The sequence below is a fragment of the Neodiprion fabricii genome, chromosome 3, assembly GCF_021155785.1.
Source record: "Neodiprion fabricii isolate iyNeoFabr1 chromosome 3, iyNeoFabr1.1, whole genome shotgun sequence".
Classification (NCBI taxonomy): Eukaryota; Metazoa; Arthropoda; class Insecta; order Hymenoptera; family Diprionidae; genus Neodiprion; species Neodiprion fabricii.
The window spans coordinates 33,408,438-33,430,147 of NC_060241.1; the positions used below are offsets into that span (position 1 = coordinate 33,408,438).

At 41.4% G+C, this 21,710-nt stretch overlaps 4 protein-coding genes and 1 long non-coding RNA gene across 7 annotated transcripts; 1 reads left to right on the forward strand and 4 right to left on the reverse strand.

Moving 5' to 3' along the window:
• Positions 1-4,847: 4,847 nt before the first annotated feature.
• Positions 4,848-10,844, reverse strand: LOC124177861 (flocculation protein FLO11-like). 3 transcript variants are annotated; one of them, XM_046560742.1, is made up of 2 exons: positions 8,387-10,844; positions 4,848-7,903 (listed from the first exon to the last, which is right to left on the reverse strand). In XM_046560742.1, exons 1-2 carry the CDS (start codon positions 10,813-10,815, stop codon positions 5,026-5,028), a joined length of 5,307 nt encoding a protein of 1,768 aa, XP_046416698.1. In that variant the 5' UTR covers positions 10,816-10,844; the 3' UTR covers positions 4,848-5,025. The 3 variants fall into 3 exon arrangements, with proteins under 3 accessions (XP_046416698.1, XP_046416697.1, XP_046416696.1); XM_046560741.1 differs by having other exon boundaries at positions 4,848-7,000; positions 7,106-10,844; XM_046560740.1 differs by having other exon boundaries at positions 4,848-10,844.
• Positions 10,845-11,244: 400 nt separating this feature from the next.
• Positions 11,245-12,404, reverse strand: LOC124177188. The gene is made up of 3 exons (XM_046559304.1): positions 12,183-12,404; positions 11,814-12,067; positions 11,245-11,652 (listed from the first exon to the last, which is right to left on the reverse strand). The coding sequence occupies exons 1-3, from the start codon at positions 12,372-12,374 to the stop codon at positions 11,433-11,435; spliced, it is 666 nt and encodes a 221-aa protein (XP_046415260.1). The 5' UTR covers positions 12,375-12,404; the 3' UTR covers positions 11,245-11,432.
• A 1,604-nt stretch (positions 12,405-14,008) lies between these two features.
• Positions 14,009-15,757, reverse strand: LOC124178105. Its single transcript, XM_046561249.1, has 4 exons — positions 15,346-15,757; positions 15,064-15,254; positions 14,597-14,972; positions 14,009-14,484 (listed from the first exon to the last, which is right to left on the reverse strand). Exons 1-4 carry the CDS (start codon positions 15,657-15,659, stop codon positions 14,148-14,150), a joined length of 1,218 nt encoding a protein of 405 aa, XP_046417205.1. The 5' UTR covers positions 15,660-15,757; the 3' UTR covers positions 14,009-14,147.
• Positions 15,758-15,968: 211 nt separating this feature from the next.
• On the forward strand, positions 15,969-21,369 carry LOC124177246. Its single transcript, XR_006869562.1, has 3 exons — positions 15,969-16,195; positions 19,512-19,725; positions 20,334-21,369. It is a non-coding gene; the product is annotated as an uncharacterized LOC124177246 (long non-coding RNA).
• LOC124177234 (splicing factor ESS-2 homolog) lies at positions 17,113-19,531 on the reverse strand. Its single transcript, XM_046559386.1, has 2 exons — positions 18,193-19,531; positions 17,113-18,060 (listed from the first exon to the last, which is right to left on the reverse strand). The coding sequence occupies exons 1-2, from the start codon at positions 19,344-19,346 to the stop codon at positions 17,760-17,762; spliced, it is 1,455 nt and encodes a 484-aa protein (XP_046415342.1). The 5' UTR covers positions 19,347-19,531; the 3' UTR covers positions 17,113-17,759.
• Positions 21,370-21,710: the final 341 nt, after the last annotated feature.

Below are 21,710 nucleotides of genomic sequence, written 5' to 3' on the forward strand. Positions count from 1 at the left end.
TGCTGATTCAGGCAAACTCAAACTTTCACTACATAATATTTGCTCGGTATACTGTTGCACAAGTTTACGCCTTCCGACTTATTTTTATCAGAGACAAATTTTCATCGGAAATAGGTGCGACTCGATTGCAACAATTTCTATAACCTGACGTTCCTACCCATCGAATTCACTGTTGCGCAATTTTCTATAAAATGATCTCCTTTCCATACAGCTTCCGGCAACGCGCTCTTGTCTCCAGATCGAACGACGGATGTGGCATTGAAGTACAACAAGTGGTTTGATTCGTACCAACCACAATTACAGAGCAGAAATTCGAAAGGCCAGTAGGTGATCAGCAGATGTGCGACATTCCGGCTAGCTGTGACCTCGGAAATTTTGTAATCGGGACAGCGTTGCTGGCCGAATTGGAAATTCTTCGGGCAGAAAATGAATACGTTATACTCTAATTGCATAAACTCATTGCAACGATGCTGCCGACTACGGAACGTTATTTATCTTCGAAGAACAGTCCGAATGACAAAGATTCTATTATTGACTTGTATGAAGTTCACGATACTTTGTCACGATCTTACCAACGCAAACAAGAGCGTCCGAAGTCCACTGATAATATACATAAATGACCACGAATTTAGCTGGCCATTGTTTTCGAGTTTAGCCGCATTGTTTATACAATGCCCGACGCAACAAGTATCGTATATTTTTATCGGAACTGAAACGCTATACTTCGATTAAATGCGAAGATTTTTTACATTCGTTTCTACAGACGATTATACACGTGGCGACTTGACCCAGGGTCGAGGATATTGCTCGATAACGTTGATAAAAATACATACCGTTATCGAATCTCAACTTTCTGATCGAGTACATAAATCTACTGACGAAGTATCATTTTTCCTGCCGGATTATTATCCAGTTCAGTTCGAATTATACACATATTACGATTGCTCGTAAATTTGACATTTTTAAACCATAATTTCACTGCGTTTACAGATTTGTAACTTTCGTTTACAATGTAACGCAGTATTGAAAATAGAATGAAAGAAATGGCTATACGTGATTTAGGTTACAGCGACGAATGAACGCATACTCAATTTTACATATTCGAATATCTCATTCAGTTTATTTAACATCAGCTACACATTCGAGTTCTGAAAAATATCTAATACTTTCCGTTGAAAGTAACTACTATTACATTTTAATATTAATTGGTAAATTTTTAGATGACTCGTGGAGACTCGCGTGCTATCCTTGATTTACTGTTTCCCTGCTTCAGATCCCTCTGTTTTGGGAATTATTGTAGCCACGCCTTCGTTAATTTTCTCCTGTATATTGTGGGCTATTTCTCGAACCGCTTCACCGGCTTTTGTAACGTCATCACTGCGAAGGAATTTATCGGTTTTCTCTATTAAGTCGTGTATTGACTGATTCACAAAAGTCGCTACTGTATCAACCACGTTGGGCGGTTGCTCGTCTTTGTCCGGGACTGGGGTTGCCTAAAAAAATATTAAAACAAATCATACGTAGAAATAGTTTCCCAAGGAATTTCGATATCAAGATAGCATTATAGAATATACAGTTTTTTTTTTTTTTTTTGTTGACTGAAAATTTTCTTATATTTATTCTGCAGGTTGTATGCATTCCTCACAATGAATCTCAATTTGGAAGGTGACGCAAAACATCGCAAAAACTTTCGGGATAGGCAGTAATTGTTTTTAAACTAAATATCGCAAAACTTCGTACGATAATCGTTGCGGAAAAGAGAGATGGAAAAGTGACCGTTGCTATACTACCCTCCGTTCGATATAGTTAAAACTTTGTCAAAATATTTTTAGCAATTTTCTGATTAATCTAATTTAACAACATAAAAATCGAATCTGATTTGTGAGGCATTTAACAAAAAACCAAAATCTTATCAAGAGTATACTGAGAGAAAAATTTGCAATTATAGTTGAAATATTATAGTCGTGCCGATAATTTTAACGGTGAAATATACTCAAATTATCGTTTGGCGCACTTTAAACACAATATCAATTTTACCATACACTTATAGTTGATGCAAGGACGTCAAAGGGACTATAATAATACTACAATTAACTATATTTTTGTTCTTAATGTTCACCATGTATAAATGTTCATCAGAATTATTTTGGTATCGTGCCGTGAGCTTCGTTCTATAATCTTCGACAGTACAGAGTATAGCTCAATTATCTAATTTATAATCAACTATTTATGGATAAGAATTTGGACCACACGACATGATTCGTGCAACTTTTGGCAGAATTGAATCCACCATACATAGTTTGACTCGACTTAAATATGGTTAACGCTAATACAGTAATTATTCAGACAAGATCATACGAACATAGTTTCAACGACTATACATACACTGTTGAAAATATTTAAAAATCTACGACACATTTACAACACATAAGTGTAGTTGTAAGTGTAGAATTATCTACGAGTTCCTTATCTATTTTTTTTCATTCCACAGTTTTACTATACATTTACGATGAAGCTACTCAACTCGTATAATGAAGTTAACAAACTGTAATCTAAAATTTCTGTATTGAATTTCCAAATTATAAATCGAGTAACGATAAGTTTATCACGTTTATCGCACTAATGTTTAAACATGATCAGATCTTCATTATTGTACCGTTAACCATACAACTTTTGTCAGATGTAACGATAAATTCATAGTTCGGAACAACATAATGCAACAAGTTCTATTAACTATAAATTCATATTGTCCCCTCAGCACACTATTTTTTATAGTAAAGTCAACCACATTTTTCTCTGAGTATAATAAGGAAATGAACTGTACGTAGACGATAAATTATTTGCAACTTAATTGTTGAAGCGAGTTTACCTGCAGTACGTAGACGAAGCAGACCACCAAAAGGGCGACGAAGAAAATGCGAGACATTTTGAGACAATGCTTGATTTCTGTTCTAGCCGGAGTCCAACGATTAACTGAACAGCCTAAAGAACGAGTTGTGACTAAGTCGACTTCGTAGAGGTCAGAGGTTGCGGAGACATCAGCAGATCCACAGCGCAGACGTACAGCCAATTATTCATCGGTCACGCCGAATTCGGCAAAGGAAATCTCGCAAGCTCAGCTTTCCCTTACTCATCATTGGTTGCTTTTGAATCTAGACCTTTTTCAGAAGTTTTATCTTTTTTGATTTCTACTCATATATACAGCTTTACTTTCCTCCGTCTTCTCCGTACTTTTTTCCCCGTATTGGAAGAAAGTAATCATATATTATCATTATATGCACGAAGTGTAATAATTTTGCGTTATGTAACTGAATGATAATCTAATTAATGTAATATTTTCTGATTATGAACCCAAGTCGAGGCCACAAAGTAACATTCAATCGTTTTTTACACTTCGACGAGATAAATTTAGTACAGCATGTGGAAGTCTAAATATTCTCCAATCTATAATTTGCTAGATACCATTTTCTCAAATGGAAATATTTCGCCATGATTTTCAAGACAGGCAGATTATTTTACAAAATTCATTCTTAATACGACTTCATGCCTATGAATACTTCCAGCGAAGATTTGTTCCTATAATAACCTTAAATAATGCGAAAGCTACAGTCGTCACTTTTTTAAAATAACTACGAATAAAAATGTGCATAACAGTGACAATCCCATTATTTTCAAATAAGTTTTTGAGTACATATGTATAATGAGATATGGGATATATTATTTCTCTTTCGTATTTCGTTAAAAATTAGCAGTCTGTTCGGAAAAAACTAGCAATACCTCATGAATAATCAGTGTATACTACGCCACATTTATTAGTGTTAAGTTTACGTTGCAAACAATAGAAATCTTCGTTTATCTCGACAGAAACCGAAAATATTTACACAACCTGGAAAATGGCTTTGCTAGAAATCACCCTGAAAGATGTTTTTAAAATGATTGATAGAACACTGAGCTATATACAGGAGGGTAAGTAAGAACAATTGATGTTTAACAATGCTTTATCGAAATCATTCGCAGATATAACAATATTGATTTATGATTTTTGTAATCACATTTCACTTTTGACACAGTTTGTTCAATTTGCTGGGGGATTTTCTATAGGTGTCACGGACATCTCCCGCTTTCTCGCTCTGTTCAATTCTGCCTTTGTACCAGAGAATATGGTGTCCAAAACGCCAAGAAACAATTCCAGGATCGGTCGATTTTGTTGCTCGAAATTACTGTCGGGACTGGCCTTCTTTTCCGGACGTCTTTTGGGAAGCTCGATCGAATCCTCGGAACTCCATGAATCGGCAAAGATAGAAGCGATAATACACGATATTGCAACGATCAAAATACAATAACGATGAAAGGCCATCATTGTCTGACCTGTAGATTAAACGATCGATCAGTCGTTGAAACAAGCTTCAACGGTATTATCCAACTTTCGCTGACTGAACGGTCTATAAGGAACTGCTTACCTTGAAGAAGCATTATTATTACCGTATTGTATCCAAAGAGCTAATTCAGCACATTTTTTTCCATGCCAATATTTCAACGTTCCAAGAAGGCACACTTTGCTCAACAGCTTATTAAACCAAATTCTTATAATCGTATGGAATATTTCTCCGAATTTAGGGTATACGCATCTATTCATACGTATAAAACGTCATACGAAGTTGAAACTGCGGTAAGAGATAGTAGAGAAATGACTATTTCCAATGTCGTTTAGAAATAGTCGACGCCGTGGTTAAAAACAGGCAACACGTACAATAATATTACTATACTTATAATTATGTTATAGGTAACGCAGAGTCCAAGATGAAAGGGATGAGAACAATAATTGTTTTTACACATCTGCAATAAAATTCATATACACTTCTTTAATTACAGCTATATACATTTATTCATTATCTAATCTGCAGAAGGAACAATATACCAGTAACGTAAGACGTCTGTCGTGTCAAAATACAAGCTTGTCCTTCTGTTTCAACTCTTATGCCAGTTATAGCATAACAAATTATAATAATCGTCAATTTTTACGTATCACAAGGCATAACTCAAGACTAGAAGAGCGTCGATGAAGGTGCGATCTTGCTTCGAAAAGTTGTCCTCATGCACGGTCCAAATTCTCTTCGCGTTTGCAAATCCTTCTGCCAGATCAGCCAAGTTTGTAATATGAAAAGTCACGTGGCTGCAGAGGTCCTGAATTGTGGCAAGAAGAGCATCCCCGTTGTTAGTCTGAATGGCCACAGCATCTCCAGACTGAAGATTCTGTCCATTCAGCGCTGAAACAACGTCTGATCGCGGTAGCCTTACGTAAGTAGATCCCAACACCCGATCTGTTTGCGAAATCGAGCTTGCTGTAGAGATTTTACTCAACTCTGTCTTCACTGTTTTCAGAATACTGATCAGCTCTTGCGATTTTACTGAGCTGGAATTCGAATTTAAGCCGGAACTTAACTGTGAGAGTAATGACGCTAGAGTAAGGGATAAATCGGATATGGTATTATTATTATTCGTGTATCTAAACGTGCCAGATTTGATCGTATCTTGACTGCCGTCAGAATTTGTCTTAAACTTAGCTGACTGAATAGAATAAGTCCCAGTCCTGACGGTGCCCGATGCCGAATCTGTTTGTGTGAGAGTCCCTGTCCCAATGGTGTTCAACTCCCCGGAATAGGACTTGACTCGAATCAAGTGATCGTCGAACACGAATTGTGCCCCATTTATGATAGCAAGCGTTGAATCGGTGCTGATTGAATTCGTACTGGTGTACGAAGAATTTACGTAAATAAGGCCAGCGGTCTTCAGGTTCAAACTTCCGTCAGAATTATTAGTCTTAGAGGCCTCCTGGATCAGGTAAGTTCCTGCAGTATACTCGTTTGTGTTCGGGTCCTTGATGTTGTAAACTCCCGTTCCAACCAGTCCGTTGCTCTCGGGTGTTGCAAAGATGTGATCGTCGAATAGAAAGTATCCACCGTTACTCAACGGGCTGGGCTCTTCGACGAGAGATATAGTACAGAATTTGGTCACGTACATAATTCCGGATTTGATCGTGTCTGTACTGCCGTCCGAATTGTATTTAGAAACGCTCGTCTCCACGACGAAGTTTCCAGTCACAGAGTTACCAGTTTTGGGATTAGTCAGAGTGTACGTTCCATCTTCCGTCACTATGGAAGCTCCGCTATCGTCGACGGTTACGCTCACATTATCATGGATCTCAAAGTTGGCTGGGTCTGAGATGTTCGTAGTCAGGCAGAAAGCATCATTGGGCAAGTTAACGGTAAATGTGCCCGACTCAACCACGTCGATTTCGCCCGGCGAACTCGACGTTGCCGAATAGTCGTTTACTTCAACATTTCCAGACCAAAAAACGTTTGTCACAGGGTCCGTGAAACTGAACCTCCCAGTTTTAGTAACGTTCACAACGTTTCCTTCGGAATCCAACTGTGGTACCATGTGCTGGTCCAACATAAAAGCCGCACCATCGATTATTATAGTTGTAGGATCAACCCCATGAACCGTAGAATCATTCGTCGAAGTTAAGGAATTTGCAATCGGAACAGACGAAGACGCTGGCACATTTCCGGAAGCGACTCGGCCTGAGTTGTTCGTGGAAGAACTTTGAGTAACTGAATTCTCCGGGTTAAGAATGTTCACAAGGAGATTTATAGTTTTGATTAATGTCGCCAAAGACGTGGTAGAGTTATCGGCGGCGGATCCTATACGATTGTCAATAGACGAACTGTAGGTTGTGGTGGATGAACTGCTGGTGATAGTAGGCGAACCGCTCGTTGTAGTATGCCATTCACTGGTTGAAATGGGCGAACCGCTGGATGTGGTAGACGAACTGTTGGTTGTGTTGTATGAACCGCTAGTGATATCAGGTGAACTACTCGTTGTAGTAGGCCACTCGCTGGTTATAGTAGGTGAACCGCTCGTTGTGGTAGGCGAATCGATGGTTGTGGTAGCCGAACTGTTGGTTGTGGTGGATGAACCGCTGGTGATAGTAGGTGAACTGCTCGTTGTAGTAGGCCACTCGCTGGTTGAAATAGACGGATCGCTGGATATGGTAGACGAACTGTTGGTTGTGGTGGATGAACCGCTGGTGATAGTAGGTGAACTGCTCGTTGTAGTAGACCACTCGCTGGTTGAAATAGGCAAACTGCTGGATGTGGTAGACGAACTGTTGGTTGTGGTGGATGAACCACTGGTGATAGTAGGTGAACTGCTTGCCGTGGTAGGCGAATCGATGGTTGTTGTAGCTGAACTGTTGGTTGTGGTGGATGAACCGCTGGTGTCAGTAGGTGAACTGCTCGTTGTGGTAGGTGAATCGATGGTTGTGGTAGCCGAAGTGTTGGTTGTGGTGGATGAACCGCTGGTGATAGTAGATGAAGTGCTCGTTGTAGTAGGCCACTCGCTGGTTGAAATAGGCAAACCGCTGGATGTGGTAGACGAATTGTTGGTTGTGGTGGATGAATCACTGGTGATAGTAGGTGAACTGCTCGTTGTGGTAGACGAATCGATGGTTGTGGTAGCCGAACTGTTGGTTGTGGTGGATGAACCGCTGGTGATAGTAGGTGAACTGCTCGTTGTAGTAGGCCACTCGCTGGTTGAAATAGGCAAACCGCTGGATGTGGTAGACGAACTGTTGGTTGTGGTGGATGAACCGCTGGTGATAGTGGGTGAACTGCTCGTTGTGGTAAGCGAATCGATGGTTGTGGTAGCCGAACTGTTGGTCGTGGTGGATGAACCGCTGGTGTCAGTAGGTGAACTGCTCGTTGTGGTAGGTGAATCGATGGTTGTGATAGCCGAAGTGTTGGTTGTGGTGGATGAACCGCTGGTGATAGTAGATGAAGTGCTCGTTGTAGTAGGCCACTCGCTGGTTGAAATAGGCAAACCGCTGGATGTGGTAGACGAACTGTTGGTTGTGGTGGATGAACCGCTGGTGATAGTGGGTGAACTGCTCGTTGTGGTAAGCGAATCGATGGTTGTGGTAGCCGAACTGTTGGTCGTGGTGGATGAACCGCTGGTGTCAGTAGGTGAACTGCTCGTTGTGATAGGTGAATCGATGGTTGTGGTAGACGAATCGATGGTTGTGGTAGCCGAACTGTTGGTTGTGGTGGATGAACCGCTGGTGATAGTAGGTGAACTGCTCGTTGTAGTAGGCCACTCGCTGGTTGAAATAGGCAAACCGCTGGATGTGGTAGACGAACTGTTGGTTGTGGTGGATGAACCGCTGGTGTCAGTAGGTGAACTGCTCGTTGTGGTAGGTGAATCGATGGTTGTGGTAGCCGAAGTGTTGGTTGTGGTGGATGAACCGCTGGTGATAGTAGATGAAGTGCTCGTTGTAGTAGGCCACTCGCTGGTTGAAATAGGCAAACCGCTGGATGTGGTAGACGAACTGTTGGTTGTGGTGGATGAACCGCTGGTGATAGTAGATAAACCACTGCTCATTGTAGCTAAAATGTTGCTACTCAGTTTATCAAATTTTGTGATATCCGTAGACCCGTCAAGATGGTTGATTGTTATGATATTCTGAACCACATAAGTATCAGATATTGTCACGCCAGTAGTGGGATTTGTTCGATTGAATTTACCAGTGGTAACTGGGCTAGTTTGCCCGAGGGGGTTCATAACATAAGTCGTGTGCTCCTTGAATACCACATTTTCTCCAACTGCATCCTCGTCACCATCAACATACAATATCGCAGTTGTCGTCGTATCGTCGGATCCATCAGGATTTGTTATGCTGGTCATCTGCTGAATCACGGCAGTCCCTGACTCGTATTTTCCAGTTTCAGGATCTGTAATTTCGATAACCGCAGTACCAAGGTTGCCATTGTAATCTGATTCGTTGAAGATATGATAACTGATCAGGGAATAGTCACCGCTGCCAAGAGTCGAAAGTACATCACTCGATGATGTAGAATCTGAATCCTGTACAGCCAGTACTCCTGACTTGATTATTTCCTTACTACCGTCAGCATTCAATTTGAATATACTGTTTTCAACGACAAAGGTCCCAGATACAAAAGCACCAGTAACGGGATCCGTCAAAGTGTATGTACCGATGTCATTTACCGTCGGGCTCCCGTCATCAGAGGTCCCCGTAACGACAGTTTCTCGTACCGTGTAATGTGCTCGCCTTTTAATCCGCGGTGCAGTAGACAAATCGGAGGTAGCCTGTGGTAGATACGTCGTGCACACTCCAGATCTTTCATAAACAGTAATCCCATCGTCATCAGAATCAACTGTCATATTCTGAACGCCGTACGACCCAGACCACGAGATCTTCGTGTTAGGGTCCGTGAACTTGTACGTTCCACTGCGCACGCTTTTGAGGACGTTTCCACACGAATCTTTCAGTTCCAGAACCTGCTCTTTGATGATAAAGTTTTCTCCATTACTAACTATGACCGTTGCGTCGTAGAGCGGAACTGGATTGCTTGTATCACTGGGGGCAGGATCTAAAGCGCCTAAAATAATTGAGACATCGTCTTGTGGCGTGTTGCTCAACATTGCGATGAGCATTTCAACTGCACCCACTGGATTCGTCTGTGAAGACTCATTCACGGATTTCAGCAGATCGTCAACCTTTTGCAGAGTTGAAAGAGTGGTTTTGCTTGGGTCCGAGGAAGTGGGCACATCTCCAGCCGATGAGTTTTCAGACTTTGCAAGGTTCAGGAAAATTTGAATCGCCAATTTTACGAGTTTCGTATTGTCACCAAATATGGATTTCGCTAACTGGCTAATATCGACAAGATACTCTGATTCCAGAGTTTCGAGGTCGGCTGTATCGAACGGCAGACTCTGAGAACTCACCACGACAGCTGTCGGGTCCGTTTGGATCAGAACGTTGTATAGTTCTTCTTCAAAATTTATAATCGAATTATAGATGTTCCCAGCTCTGACGTTGGCGTCCTCTTGAATAGCCTGTTTTACAATAGCAACATTCTGCCGCACAACATCTATGATATCACATCCAGAACCTCCTCCAGATACTACCGCCTTCACCACGGCTTCCACCAAATTCGAGAGTAGGTATTGCAGCTTTTCGGAGTTGTCGTTTTGAACCACTGTTACAACCGATGTTTCCAGGTCATTCAAGGTACTGCAAATTGCCAAAAGTGAGATTTGACTCTGCCCAGTCAACGCCAGGGTCAATGATGTAATCCAATCGGTTACCGCATCTGTCACATTACTCGGTGCATCAGTAGCCTCCAATTCTCTATTCAACACAATCGCTTTGCTGCACAGGTTGGGTAGCTCAGCATTACGGAGCTGTCCAGTGACAATATTGGTGATCGTTTTGTAGAGAGCATCCAATGCTGTATTTACAACCCTTGCACTTCTTCGATTCATAGAACTAGAAACCAGGCCCTTGACATTATTGTACTGAATAGTTAAAGCGTTGATCGTGACATCAGAAATAGCTAGTGAGGCCGATGGATGATTAGCTACGCTGACACTGTTTGAATTGATAGTTCCAAGTTGGGTGATCAAGTTTTGAAAGAGGACAGCGACTTGATCATCACGTGCTCTGTTAGTCGAAGTGTCGACTGAGGGTGAGGCTGCGCCGATACTTGGAACATTGTACGAGTAAGTCGGACTGGATGAAGACAGCTGGTTGAGTAGAAACTTAGCCTGGTTCAGCAACTTTTGCTTTTCAATCACTGAGCTATCCGTGGATGCCAAACTCGAAGGATTTGAGTTCACGTACGGTGCTAGCCATTGTGCACAGTAGGATGGTGCAGCAAGAGTACCGTCCAGCCATAAAATTGTGAAAAGCAGGACACAGAAAGAAGCTGTGCTCCCCTTAATTTTCCTCATGACGAGACAGAGATTCACTGAGGATTGGAATAAAAAACGAGCTTCATATAGTCCATTTGCGAAATTGGCAGAAAGTGATTAAACACGTGGGTCGTGTCCGTAATCGCTAACATCGCGTTTTTCTTTCTTTTATCGCTTACGATAAAGCACTATCAGGAGGTATTTAACTTTTGCATCAGCACAACAATTATTGTTATATATAAATCTTGCATATCATTATTCGAGCAGCACCAGATTGTGCCCAATTCTTAGAAGTGAAAACAGTATAGTCTACTTTCGATACGATATCCTGGACTCAATGAAAACTCGGAAAATTTGTAAGAATTTGTATCAGCTTGCAAAACAGATACCCAGAATATTAACGGGGTCAAAAAGTTTTGCAATTTAATAAGGCAAAGAGAAGGATTGGGATGGATATTGACACATAAATACTTGAATAGAAATTTATTTATTTATGTACCTGTACAGTCATTTGCGAAATCACTAGTTTTTTCATTCATTAGGCTCAAATATGTTACCCGCAGGCTCAATCACGCCATGATTCCCAAACGGAACGATGCGTTCTAAGATAAAAATTGTGATATCGTAAATACATTCTTATTGGAAAGGTGAAACTTTCACTGAAGGCCATTTCTGAAACGTACATCATTGCAGTCGGGACAGCCACCGCATTCACAAGCGGGAACCAACACTCTATCCACTGTGGCGGTTAAACCTGTGAGCATTTTTACAGGAGGTCCCTGTGCTGGGGTTTCAACAGCAATTGGAAGTTTACCAAGTAGCCACGGATTCTGTTCAACGGGATTTTGGAACGATACCGACAGACACGGCTTGCACCTAAAACAGAACATTAATATAAAGATCTGTGCTTCCCGGAAAATAATTGCAAGACAACTCTGTCTGAACAGAAATCGTGTACAAATTTATGAGGCTTGAAATAGGCATACTCTTCGTCAGTCTGTCGATGATATTTACATTTTACGCTTATTATTACTTACGCTGGTTTCTCGACAGTCACTGCTGTTTTGACAGCAGCATCAAATGTGTACAATGGTTTTGGATTACTTCGAGGTTGATGTTGAACCGTAACACCGTAGGTGCTGCCACATAGATTATCGCAAGGCTTTTGGATAATCGGTGTTTGAATTTTAACAGGAACACGAAGGCGAGTGCAGCTCTGTCTAGGTTGTTCTGTTATTGAGTATCCGTAAGTCCTCAATTTTTCCACGGGGTCCGATGGCACTTGCGGGACCTAGGTGACCAGTTATAATTAGTTCTACATGCATATATCTACTTTTATAATTTTCAGAATTCATCTCGAGGCAAGTTGAAGTTTAAATTCAACTAATACTTGAATTATCGAATACCTGTATAGAGTACGGAAGCGACTCCTTGCAGAAACAGGGGTCTCCGTATGTGACGATTTGTGGCGCAGAAGGAACAACAGATATGGGACTACCGCAGTTTGAAGGCAGATCACCGTACCCTGGACGGGCCTCAGCGATTACGGTAAGTGAGACCAGCGCGGCCACGAAGACCCAAGTCCGTGTCGATCTCATGATCTTCGAATTGGTGAATGAAAAGTGCCCAAAGTACTTTCATGTGATACATATAGACCGTAATGACGCAATACCACTTCCTGTTTGCTTGCTACTGTTTTCCGCAAACGCTAAACACCTCGTTGCGAAGTACTTTCGCTTCCTTAACACTAAACTGATCATTATTTACGCAATTGGGCAACCGACTTGCGCGTGTTTTCAAAGCCAAAATGCTAAGCTACACGCTAAAGAATGCAAGTTCAGAGTATTTCGTACGCGTACGTAATAATGCAAATGAGTAAATTCGAATTCTCTGGATAATCTGTAACGGAGTATTGCATCTCTGTTTTTCTCTTCCATTTTTCTGCCTGACAGGAAGTAACCGATCACCGCGTCGCAAGAAGCGCGGTTTCTTCGCAGGGTCGTATAAGCAGCACGAGGTCGAACGGGGATGTGCTTTTGCTATTTGATGGCCGCTGGCAGTATATACACACTCGTTCCACAAGGGTGACTTCGTATAGTGGCTTTCGAGTGGCTGTCATCAGCTCATAACCGTTCCCCTGTGCTTCGGAAACATACGATCGGCGCGCGAAGCCAGATGGCATACGCACATGGGCGCCCAGACTCATATCCAGGGTTCTTTCCTTGGGAGAAAATTATGGACTGACGACAGGCCGTCATACACTCGGAAGTAGTAAATGTACCTATTATAGTCGGGGGCTTTTTAGCTCCGAAAATACCTATCGCATCTTCAACACTTTTACACCATCATAAGTAATCACTCGTCGATCTCTACTAAAAGAATCTCAGAAATCTCTCCAAACGTTACTCGAATATATTTTTACACACAGCATCGGCATGAGAAGATTTTTAAGAAAGCAATCAATTGCCCGTCGACGCCTACTCACTGTAATTGTTACAGTAATAAATAAATGAACATCGACGAATGGTTCGTATAACATTTTATTCAACAATTTGAACAACCGTCGCAAGGTGAAAACTGAAAAGTTTTGCCTAAATCGCAAGAAATTTGCATACACCAAAGTGGCAGTAAAACGAAAGTGCGATAATTCGTAATCGCTGTGCGATGAGTATTCATTCTGTTGTCAGCTTCAAAGTTTTGTCTTGGTTAACTGAATATATAACCACGTAATACGGAACAGAAGTTACAACAAAATTTTTCACTCACGGTATCTTTAATTAGTCACCACCTGCGCGGTATTTCTCATTGCCACGAATTTTCTTATCAGATCGACGGAAAGCATCGAGTTTATAAGTTTTCTAAAGATTCATGTATCCGTGATAGTTTCGCAAACATGGTTTCAATTTGCTCAAATTTACGCGAGAACAATGCGCCGAAGCGATTCACATCTTGCTTTCGAAGAATAAAAAAAATCATAAAATGGCAATTATTTTTGAAGTCTCGACATTTTCGAGCCGCAGAAGTAAGTAAATACGTCTTGAACGAACTCGGAAAACAATCTCTCATATAATATGGTATTAAATATTCATCAGTACCTAACATCTATCTATCTGTCTGACATACTATGAAAGTACATGCAGGAGAATTTCACATAATTGAGGATATAGGTAATAAGAATTTAACAATTTTTCTTCTTGCCATAAGTAATGGTAAAATTCAAAACAAAGGTACGTGTAGTGAAATACTTTTATTTTTTGGGAAAGGGCACATGATGGCACAAGGGTTACGGACTAGCAATACCGGAGCAGTTTTCATTGGCCAGCATCGACCGGAAGTAAGAATACTCCTATTCGATTACAGTTCCGTCTCAATCATTTTCCACAGCCACATCCGTTTTGGGCATGAGCCGAAGCTCTGAGCCTTGCGAGGAATCCGCTGCTACCGTTATAGTTTTCGGAATCTTCGACGCTGTAGCTGTCATCACTGTCGAAGGCCTGCTCGTAGCTGCCATCGCTGTAATAGTCATCGTCGGTATCCTTGTTGGGCTGACTTTGGACGATTACGTTTCCGCTGCGATATCCAGGAACCGTTGGTCCCAGAGCACCGCAAGGAGTTTCATCGAGGTCTGCACTTGCAGCGACTCCTGAATCGCTGACGGTGTTCACGAAGGTCACTCCACTTGATGATACTGGACCGTATCCAAGGTCGCTGAAAAATACAGGGTACCAGAATAAACCTTCGTTTCGCATTGACTCCGGAAACAACTGATACGTTTGTATGTTAGGTCTGGAAAGACTTTTGTGCTCGATGGTGATTGTACCTGTAGCTGATGAACGAAGGTTTCAAATCGCCCTGCTCGGCCTGGGCTTCCAATTCCAGTCTCTGCTCCTCCAGGGCCGCTTGCTGGGCGATCACTTCTGCGTAGGTATCACTCATTGCAGGTCTCGATGTGAGTTTCAATTCCACAATTGGTTTGTCGACCGTGAGGAGCCTTTCCTCGGGAATGTTGAGGACAGTCCTACGAATGCTACCGTCGATCGGGGTACTCGTTGGTCCGAAAGCCAATCTTGACTCCTGTATATTCTGGCTCGCTTGTTTGGCCAATCCAAAGGCCAACGCCAAGGAAACAGGGTCAGCGGGTGCCACTGGCACGCTTTGCGAATTGTAAATGTTTTCTTGTTCGTCGAAGGAGAGTCCTGAATCAATTACGAAGGAGGGATACATTTTCCAACTAATTTCAAGTTATTTTTTATGGCGAGTCAAGTCGGTTTCGGGACTGCAACTCACCTTCGTCCTCGAAGACGTTCAGTTCGGCGTTGGGAATGCTGTAGCTGGTGTAGACGGGTGCATTGTCAGGATCCTTGCACTTACATTCCAAAGCTGCAGCGCAAGTGCGGCACATGGGCTTTCCGGGGTGAGCAGGAACGACTTCAGCGATCCCGGAGCAACTGGTGCACAGATCACCGACCGGGCGTAGTCTGGAATAGGAATGAAATACGTTAAGGGACGAAGAATCGAGACCGAGATTCTCTTCCTTGCCGGGAAAATTGATTCGGAATAACTTCGTACCTCGGTGCAATTGGGCCGCAAGAAGGCTGAAGCAGATCTATGACCGATGGTCCACTGACTTTTTTCACTTGATTCAGACTTCCGCAGCCGCTGCTGTGCGTAGGTGAAACCTTATAGCTAGCGGCTTCGGTGATCACGGAAGGGTCAGCGAATTTGAACGGGCGGGCTACCTTCGCGGCTTTTACGATGCCCTCGGAACATCCGCAAGCGTCAATTCCGGGTCCAAGACCGCAGTTGTGACGGTGAGAACCCGCGGCATGTTGAACGGTGAGGAAAAGCGCCAGGCCCAGAAACAGTATCTGGGAAGTCTTCATGCTTAATTGCGTTGTGATTTTCCGTTTCTCTTATTGCCCACCTTTCTGTTTTGTTTCTCTTAAAATTACCGATATGAGTCCTCCAGGTCCACTGTGAAGACACCTACTTATACCTCGACGAATCGTGCGTGCCATTTTAAACCGATGTTGCAATTTTGCAAGCCCCACAACGTGCGGTTTATTAGCAAATGTTATTCGTTTGAGTTCCGGTGGGATAAACAATCAACACTTGCTGCTTGGATGAAGTTATACGCACGAATAAAAAAACCTCGTAATCATTCAATAAAACACTCAAGGTCTGCACAAGGAGTGTTCCTTGTTTAACTTTTGAACGGTAAATTGATTATAAACAGATTTTTTTAATTTACCGACGTCACATAAGGCAAGTTCGATATCGGTTGCAACTCCGAAGTGCTACCGACTTTATTACCGGAAGTAACAGTCTTGAAAATCAAAATACGGAAGTCAGAAGCAGCGCTAGGGTGTTTCATTACGAACAATGCGCCAAGGTCACCGATGTCCATCACCAACGTCGGGTACGTGAACTTAACTCTACCTTTCAATAATCAGGATTTATAATTGGCGTAACTGAATAATATAATATAATACAAATTGACTTTTGAACTAAAACCAATTCTCCTGCAGTTGCATGCTCTTCGAAACCGATCGATATCCTGAAATATGTTGTCAGTGAAATATTGGTACTTATGGTTTTATATCAATGACAATTCAACCGTATAACGGGATAGGGGAAGCGATTCGAATTAATGTCAATAACATATAACAATATCATAAGCAAATCAATGTGGTAAACTATTTGAATATTTTTATAAAAATTTAATCTGCAATCAAATATTGAAGCCGAAAATATTTCTGGCACGTCCAGATTTTACGATTTATCAGTTGACGTACGATTGTATCAAACAAGCTTGCGTTGGTCATAGAATTGAACTATTTCTTAGACGGGCTTTTGATTCACTCAAATTCAGGAGGGAGCAAAAACATGAAAATGCACAGCTTCATGTACTGTCATGGCGATTTATGAGATTCAGCTCGAATCTCCTTTTTTTCTGGAATTTTTGATCAGTGAAGTTCTCTAATGTATGTTTCATTAGTCGCGATATAGCAGATATCATTTTCTAATGCACTCTTAATGAAATTACAGAACTAGGGGCCCAGAATAATCACAGTCTGTCCTTTTTCTTTTATAACATACACAAATGCTTTAATGTGAGCGTTGTAATTTTTACTTTGACTCTGGACTAGCAGATTTCGTCGATCTAGATCAAATCAAATTTGTTGCATAATACTTTGCGTTTGAATATACGTTTTTAATATCAAGCAAACATTTTAAAATTTTACCAAATTATTTGTTCAATAGTTATTGGCTGGACATTGTCTCACAGAAGGATCTCTATTCAAAAATAGGAAAAAATAAACAGGTCGACAATACTATAGTCGGTAAGAACTTCATTTATTCATCACTCTGACACAGATTGTTTTAAATTTCGGCACGTTGTGAATAATATTTTTCGTGAAAATGCTTATCGAGCTTATTCGTGAGTATCTACCAGCATATTACCTTTGCGTTCACACAATCGGAAAAAAATGACGTAATGACTTTTCGTAAATTCATTTCTAATGGAATCGCAAATTAGTGTTAATCATTCGTCAATATTACCAAATCAATAATAAATATTGCATATAATAAATCTCCCCAAAAAAATTATTACATAAAACTTAATCTTAAGTACGTATTTACAAAACTTGAACAATATTAACAGTGTTTCCATTCAGCGAAATATAGAAACACGCAAGTGAAGTTAGCCGAAAACTAGTATTATATCATTCAATTATTTTACACTTATAAACACAGGATACTCCTATCAAACTAATGAGTAAAAACAAATAACCAGTGGACATTATAAAACTTAAGATATATTACAATATTTGCACAGCATCGACTTAACAATTGAACGGAGTAAGGAACAGACATGAAATACATATCAGTGGTAGAATTCTTTTGAATTAAATTTATACAGCTTTTGCTTAATTTATACACATACCTCTGCATTTATCAAGATTTAGAATGAAATCGATTCACTTATTGAAAAAATCAGCAGCTCTCTGTCTTTGCGTTGGTAAATTAAGCAGATTATCGGTAAGGACAGGACCCTGCAGTGTCGATGTCTTTTCCAACGCAGAATCTTGGCTCTTAGATCCAGGTGTGCCAAATATCGGTGTGTGTGGCGTCCTTACGCCTATAGAAGGAGTTCTTGTTTGTCGAGATCTTCTAGGAGTTGGAGTTCCTGAAAGCCGCAACTTTTGCGTTGCTAATCTCCTCGCAGCTGGTGACATCGTGCTCAAACGATCCATCGCAGATAAAGGTCTGGGTGATGGACTGTATTTGAAAAATATAAGAATTAGAATGGCTGATTAGTGTGAAATTTTTTATATAGTGCAAGAATTGATAAATAAACACAGGGATCAACTGTTCTGCATGAGAAGAATGAAAATTATTAAGACTGTATACCTAGCCAAGGATCTTCTTGCAGCTTCCAAGGCTTTACTTTTCCGGTCTCTGTGCCTCTCTCCAGCTTTCTCTGCCAGTTGTAATGCAATTTTTTCTCTTTTCGGAGGCTCAGCCATTCTGAATGCTGGCCCATGGCTGGTTCTAAGTAGCGGAGTATCACCTCCATCCAGCCTGAATGGCGTCCCTTCTATTTGACCCCAAGTCATAATTGGGCTATCGCATTCTCCAGGTCTAGGACTTGGCGTTGCAACAAAGCTAAATCCATTGACCCTCGGGGTTGGATTACGAACTACTTCTTTTCCATCGATTCCAATCTTGCCGTCTTTAACCTTTGATTGAGTTTTGGCGAGTTCGTTGATCGTTTCCTTATTCTGTTGTTCGTTAAAAGGATTCATTCTAAGTCTGGTATTGTCGTGAATGACTTCCTGTTTCCTCTTAGCCAGATTGATCTTTTCTTCAGGAGTCAATTCAACGCCGTCAGGCACATACATGATATAATTTTTGTTCGTGTAACTCCAGCCGTCGAGTTCCTTGGGTTTTTCATAATTACCCTCAATGCATCTCATCTCATTTTTGTTCCTCTCAATGGCCAAGACTTTCGACTTTTCTTCAACCTCATATAGCCACGAGTATTTAAGCCTGTGTTTCTTCTCCGCCTCTACCATCATCTCCTCAAAACTTGCGTTGTCCTCGCTTGTATGAGAGGTCAAGTAAGCATCAAGACCCATCTTCACCTCTGTCTCAGCGTCGTTAGTAGGTACGTCTATCTCCGTAGACTTTGGCATTTCCATGACGGACTCGTCGGTGTTTCCGTTCCGCAAAGGAGTCTCAAACGTTGCAGGACTCACCGGCCGCTCCGTGATGGGTCGTCCTGAACTGTACTTCTCGTACAACTCGCGCATCCTCTTTATGTTGTTGTGCTCAAGTGCGTCGAGGTAGTCGTTCTGAGCGTGCAACTTTTCAAGGTCAGGGAAAAAGTCCCTCTGTATGATCTCGGCCATCTTACCGATATACGTATCCTCATCGAGGATCGTCGACTTGCAGCCCTTTCTTCGTTTTGCCACACCAATTGGCTTTTTAAACACTGCCAACTCCTTTATGTTTCTCGCTGCCTCGAGCGCCTGTGAACCAGGCGTGTCCATCGGCGAGCCCATTTGCCCCTCAGGCGAACGTAAATTTATCACGATTCTACAGCAAGCTTCGATTGCGTTGAACAGAAACTTATACTTTTCAAGTATTTAATGTAAACACAATCAAAGTGAGGTTACGTTCGCGACTTTTACTCGGTTCGACGCCATGACACTTTGTCACTTTTCCAGGTGATGCCATGAATCGTGGACACTAGTTGACTTATTCGTAGAGTGGCGCCACGGTACGGCCAAGCCCAGCAGCCTCGATGAAATGTGGAGTCAAGAAACCTGCAGCGGGAACCTTGAACGGTGTCCATCACTCTTCTAAAGACGTGAAATTAAAAATGAATACGTGGAATCTCAACGTTCGGTGTTTCACTTCAAGTGGTCTTCGAATAGAAGAGTATGTATGATAATTAATAAGAATCTCAAGCACTTCAAGTTAGTCACCGTTCTCAACTATAGTAGAACCTTTCCGAATCATGAAAAACTGCATAGCTTCCTGACTTGCCTCCGATCTGAATTAAGCCTCTTTTACAGTTCAGTCAATTTTGTTACAAGCTAGAGAGTAAGTTTTTACAAGTCAGTTACCCGCAAACAATTTGTAATACGGTAATTAGTATTGCAATTATATTGTGCTGCTTTTCGTACATCGTTCGCGAAACGAAAACAGTGTTCGCTAGCACCGAAAAATAATAATTAGTCCATCGTACAACCTGCTTCAAACGCACTTTGCGCACTTTCGCTTGAACGATGATATGCAGGTATTTATTTCTATAAATTAAAACATCAAGCCATTCGCTATATCACACAAACGGGTGTAGTAACTTTATTGAAATGCCATGCAACGTCAAAAATTTTGTCCAAAAATTCCCTAAACTCACTGATAGATTTCTTTGTGGCAAATTTATATTTCACCTATCGGTGCAACCAGTTTATAATTTTCGAGTTGGACTAATGTCGTCTGTTCTGTCCTGTTAAAAACCTAGAATAATTATTTTTTACTTGCAGGTGTAATTATTCGAGATAAAACTCAGTAGCGACCGATTTGTACAGAGTTCGATTCGAGTACCGAGAAAGTCAGTGGAGTGTAATATTCCTCCTATATCATTGCGTAATATTTGTTATTCGCTAACAAGCAGAACTTACTCCAAAATATCGTCATGTTTAAAACGCGCCAATAAATTTCCGGAATGGAAGATGAAAATATTTCGAAGCCGTCACCTCAGTTCCAGAGGGAGGAACGACGGCGTTTGAAATCTGGTAAAAGAGGGTACAGGTAAATAACGTGGTGCAGCCATAGCCCGCGATTTGTAAAAGACGCCCCTGCGTTGGCCACTGTACGCAAAGATCGAGTGGTATTTTGGTCGAGCCGCGGCGGCAGGCGAGAGAGGAGAAAACGAGGAAGGCCGAGGCAAGCGCAAGAGGAACAAGACACACAAATAGGAGCGGACGCATAGGAGCTTCGCATCAAAGTGTGCGGAAGATCCCGATGCTCCTCTCTCTCTCTCTCTCTCTCAAGTGATTCCGAGGTGTTGGCGAGGCGCGCTGACGGACATATGGGGATTCCAGCAGCGAGATAGGAAAGCCGTGCCGACGACAACGGCCAAACGCCGCAAGTCACTAACTCTACATTTACTCGGCAAGCACCGGGAACACACGACGGCCCCTTGACTTTACTTACGGCCTTTTTCTCTTTATATCGCCATTCGCGTCCGCATGATCGAGAATGGACCCCCGTTCCTCCCATTACCGCCGCGATTAATCGTTTCATGCTATTCATGCAGCAGCTAGCTTATAGAACTTGTTTGCTGACAATTATAGATATTCACTATCTGAAATAGAATTCTAGGCAAATTCATTTCATTACTTCAAAGTAGTCGTCGAATTCGATCGTTGTAAAATAAATTCAACTTTTATATCAGCTCTAATTCTTCATTTTCATATTCGATGAAACTATCAGCACTCGATAAAAAGCGATCGATGCTAATTTGTTTGCCTGATATTTCAAACATTTCACTTCGTTTTAGAATCGTTTCATTTTTTTTCTTATAAAAATAAAAAAAAAATAAAAAATAATGGTGCAATTTAAATTTCAACCGCAGGATTCGCGCTCACGATCACATGCTTAAGAAAAATAATTCGATCGAATTAATCGGGGTATAACAATTGTATGGTATAATCGTTAAAATCAATTCTAAATTCTGACGTCAAGTAATCGATGCTTTTAAACTCTTTTCAGTTTATTTGATAAAGTACTTACGCTATAAGTTTCAAGATTTCCAGGTGCCGATACGAAGTGTATAATTAAAGACCCGCCGGTATTGCGCAAGTATAATGCAGACGTTCAGAGTCCATATGCAGAGAAGCGCTCGTGAATATGTATAA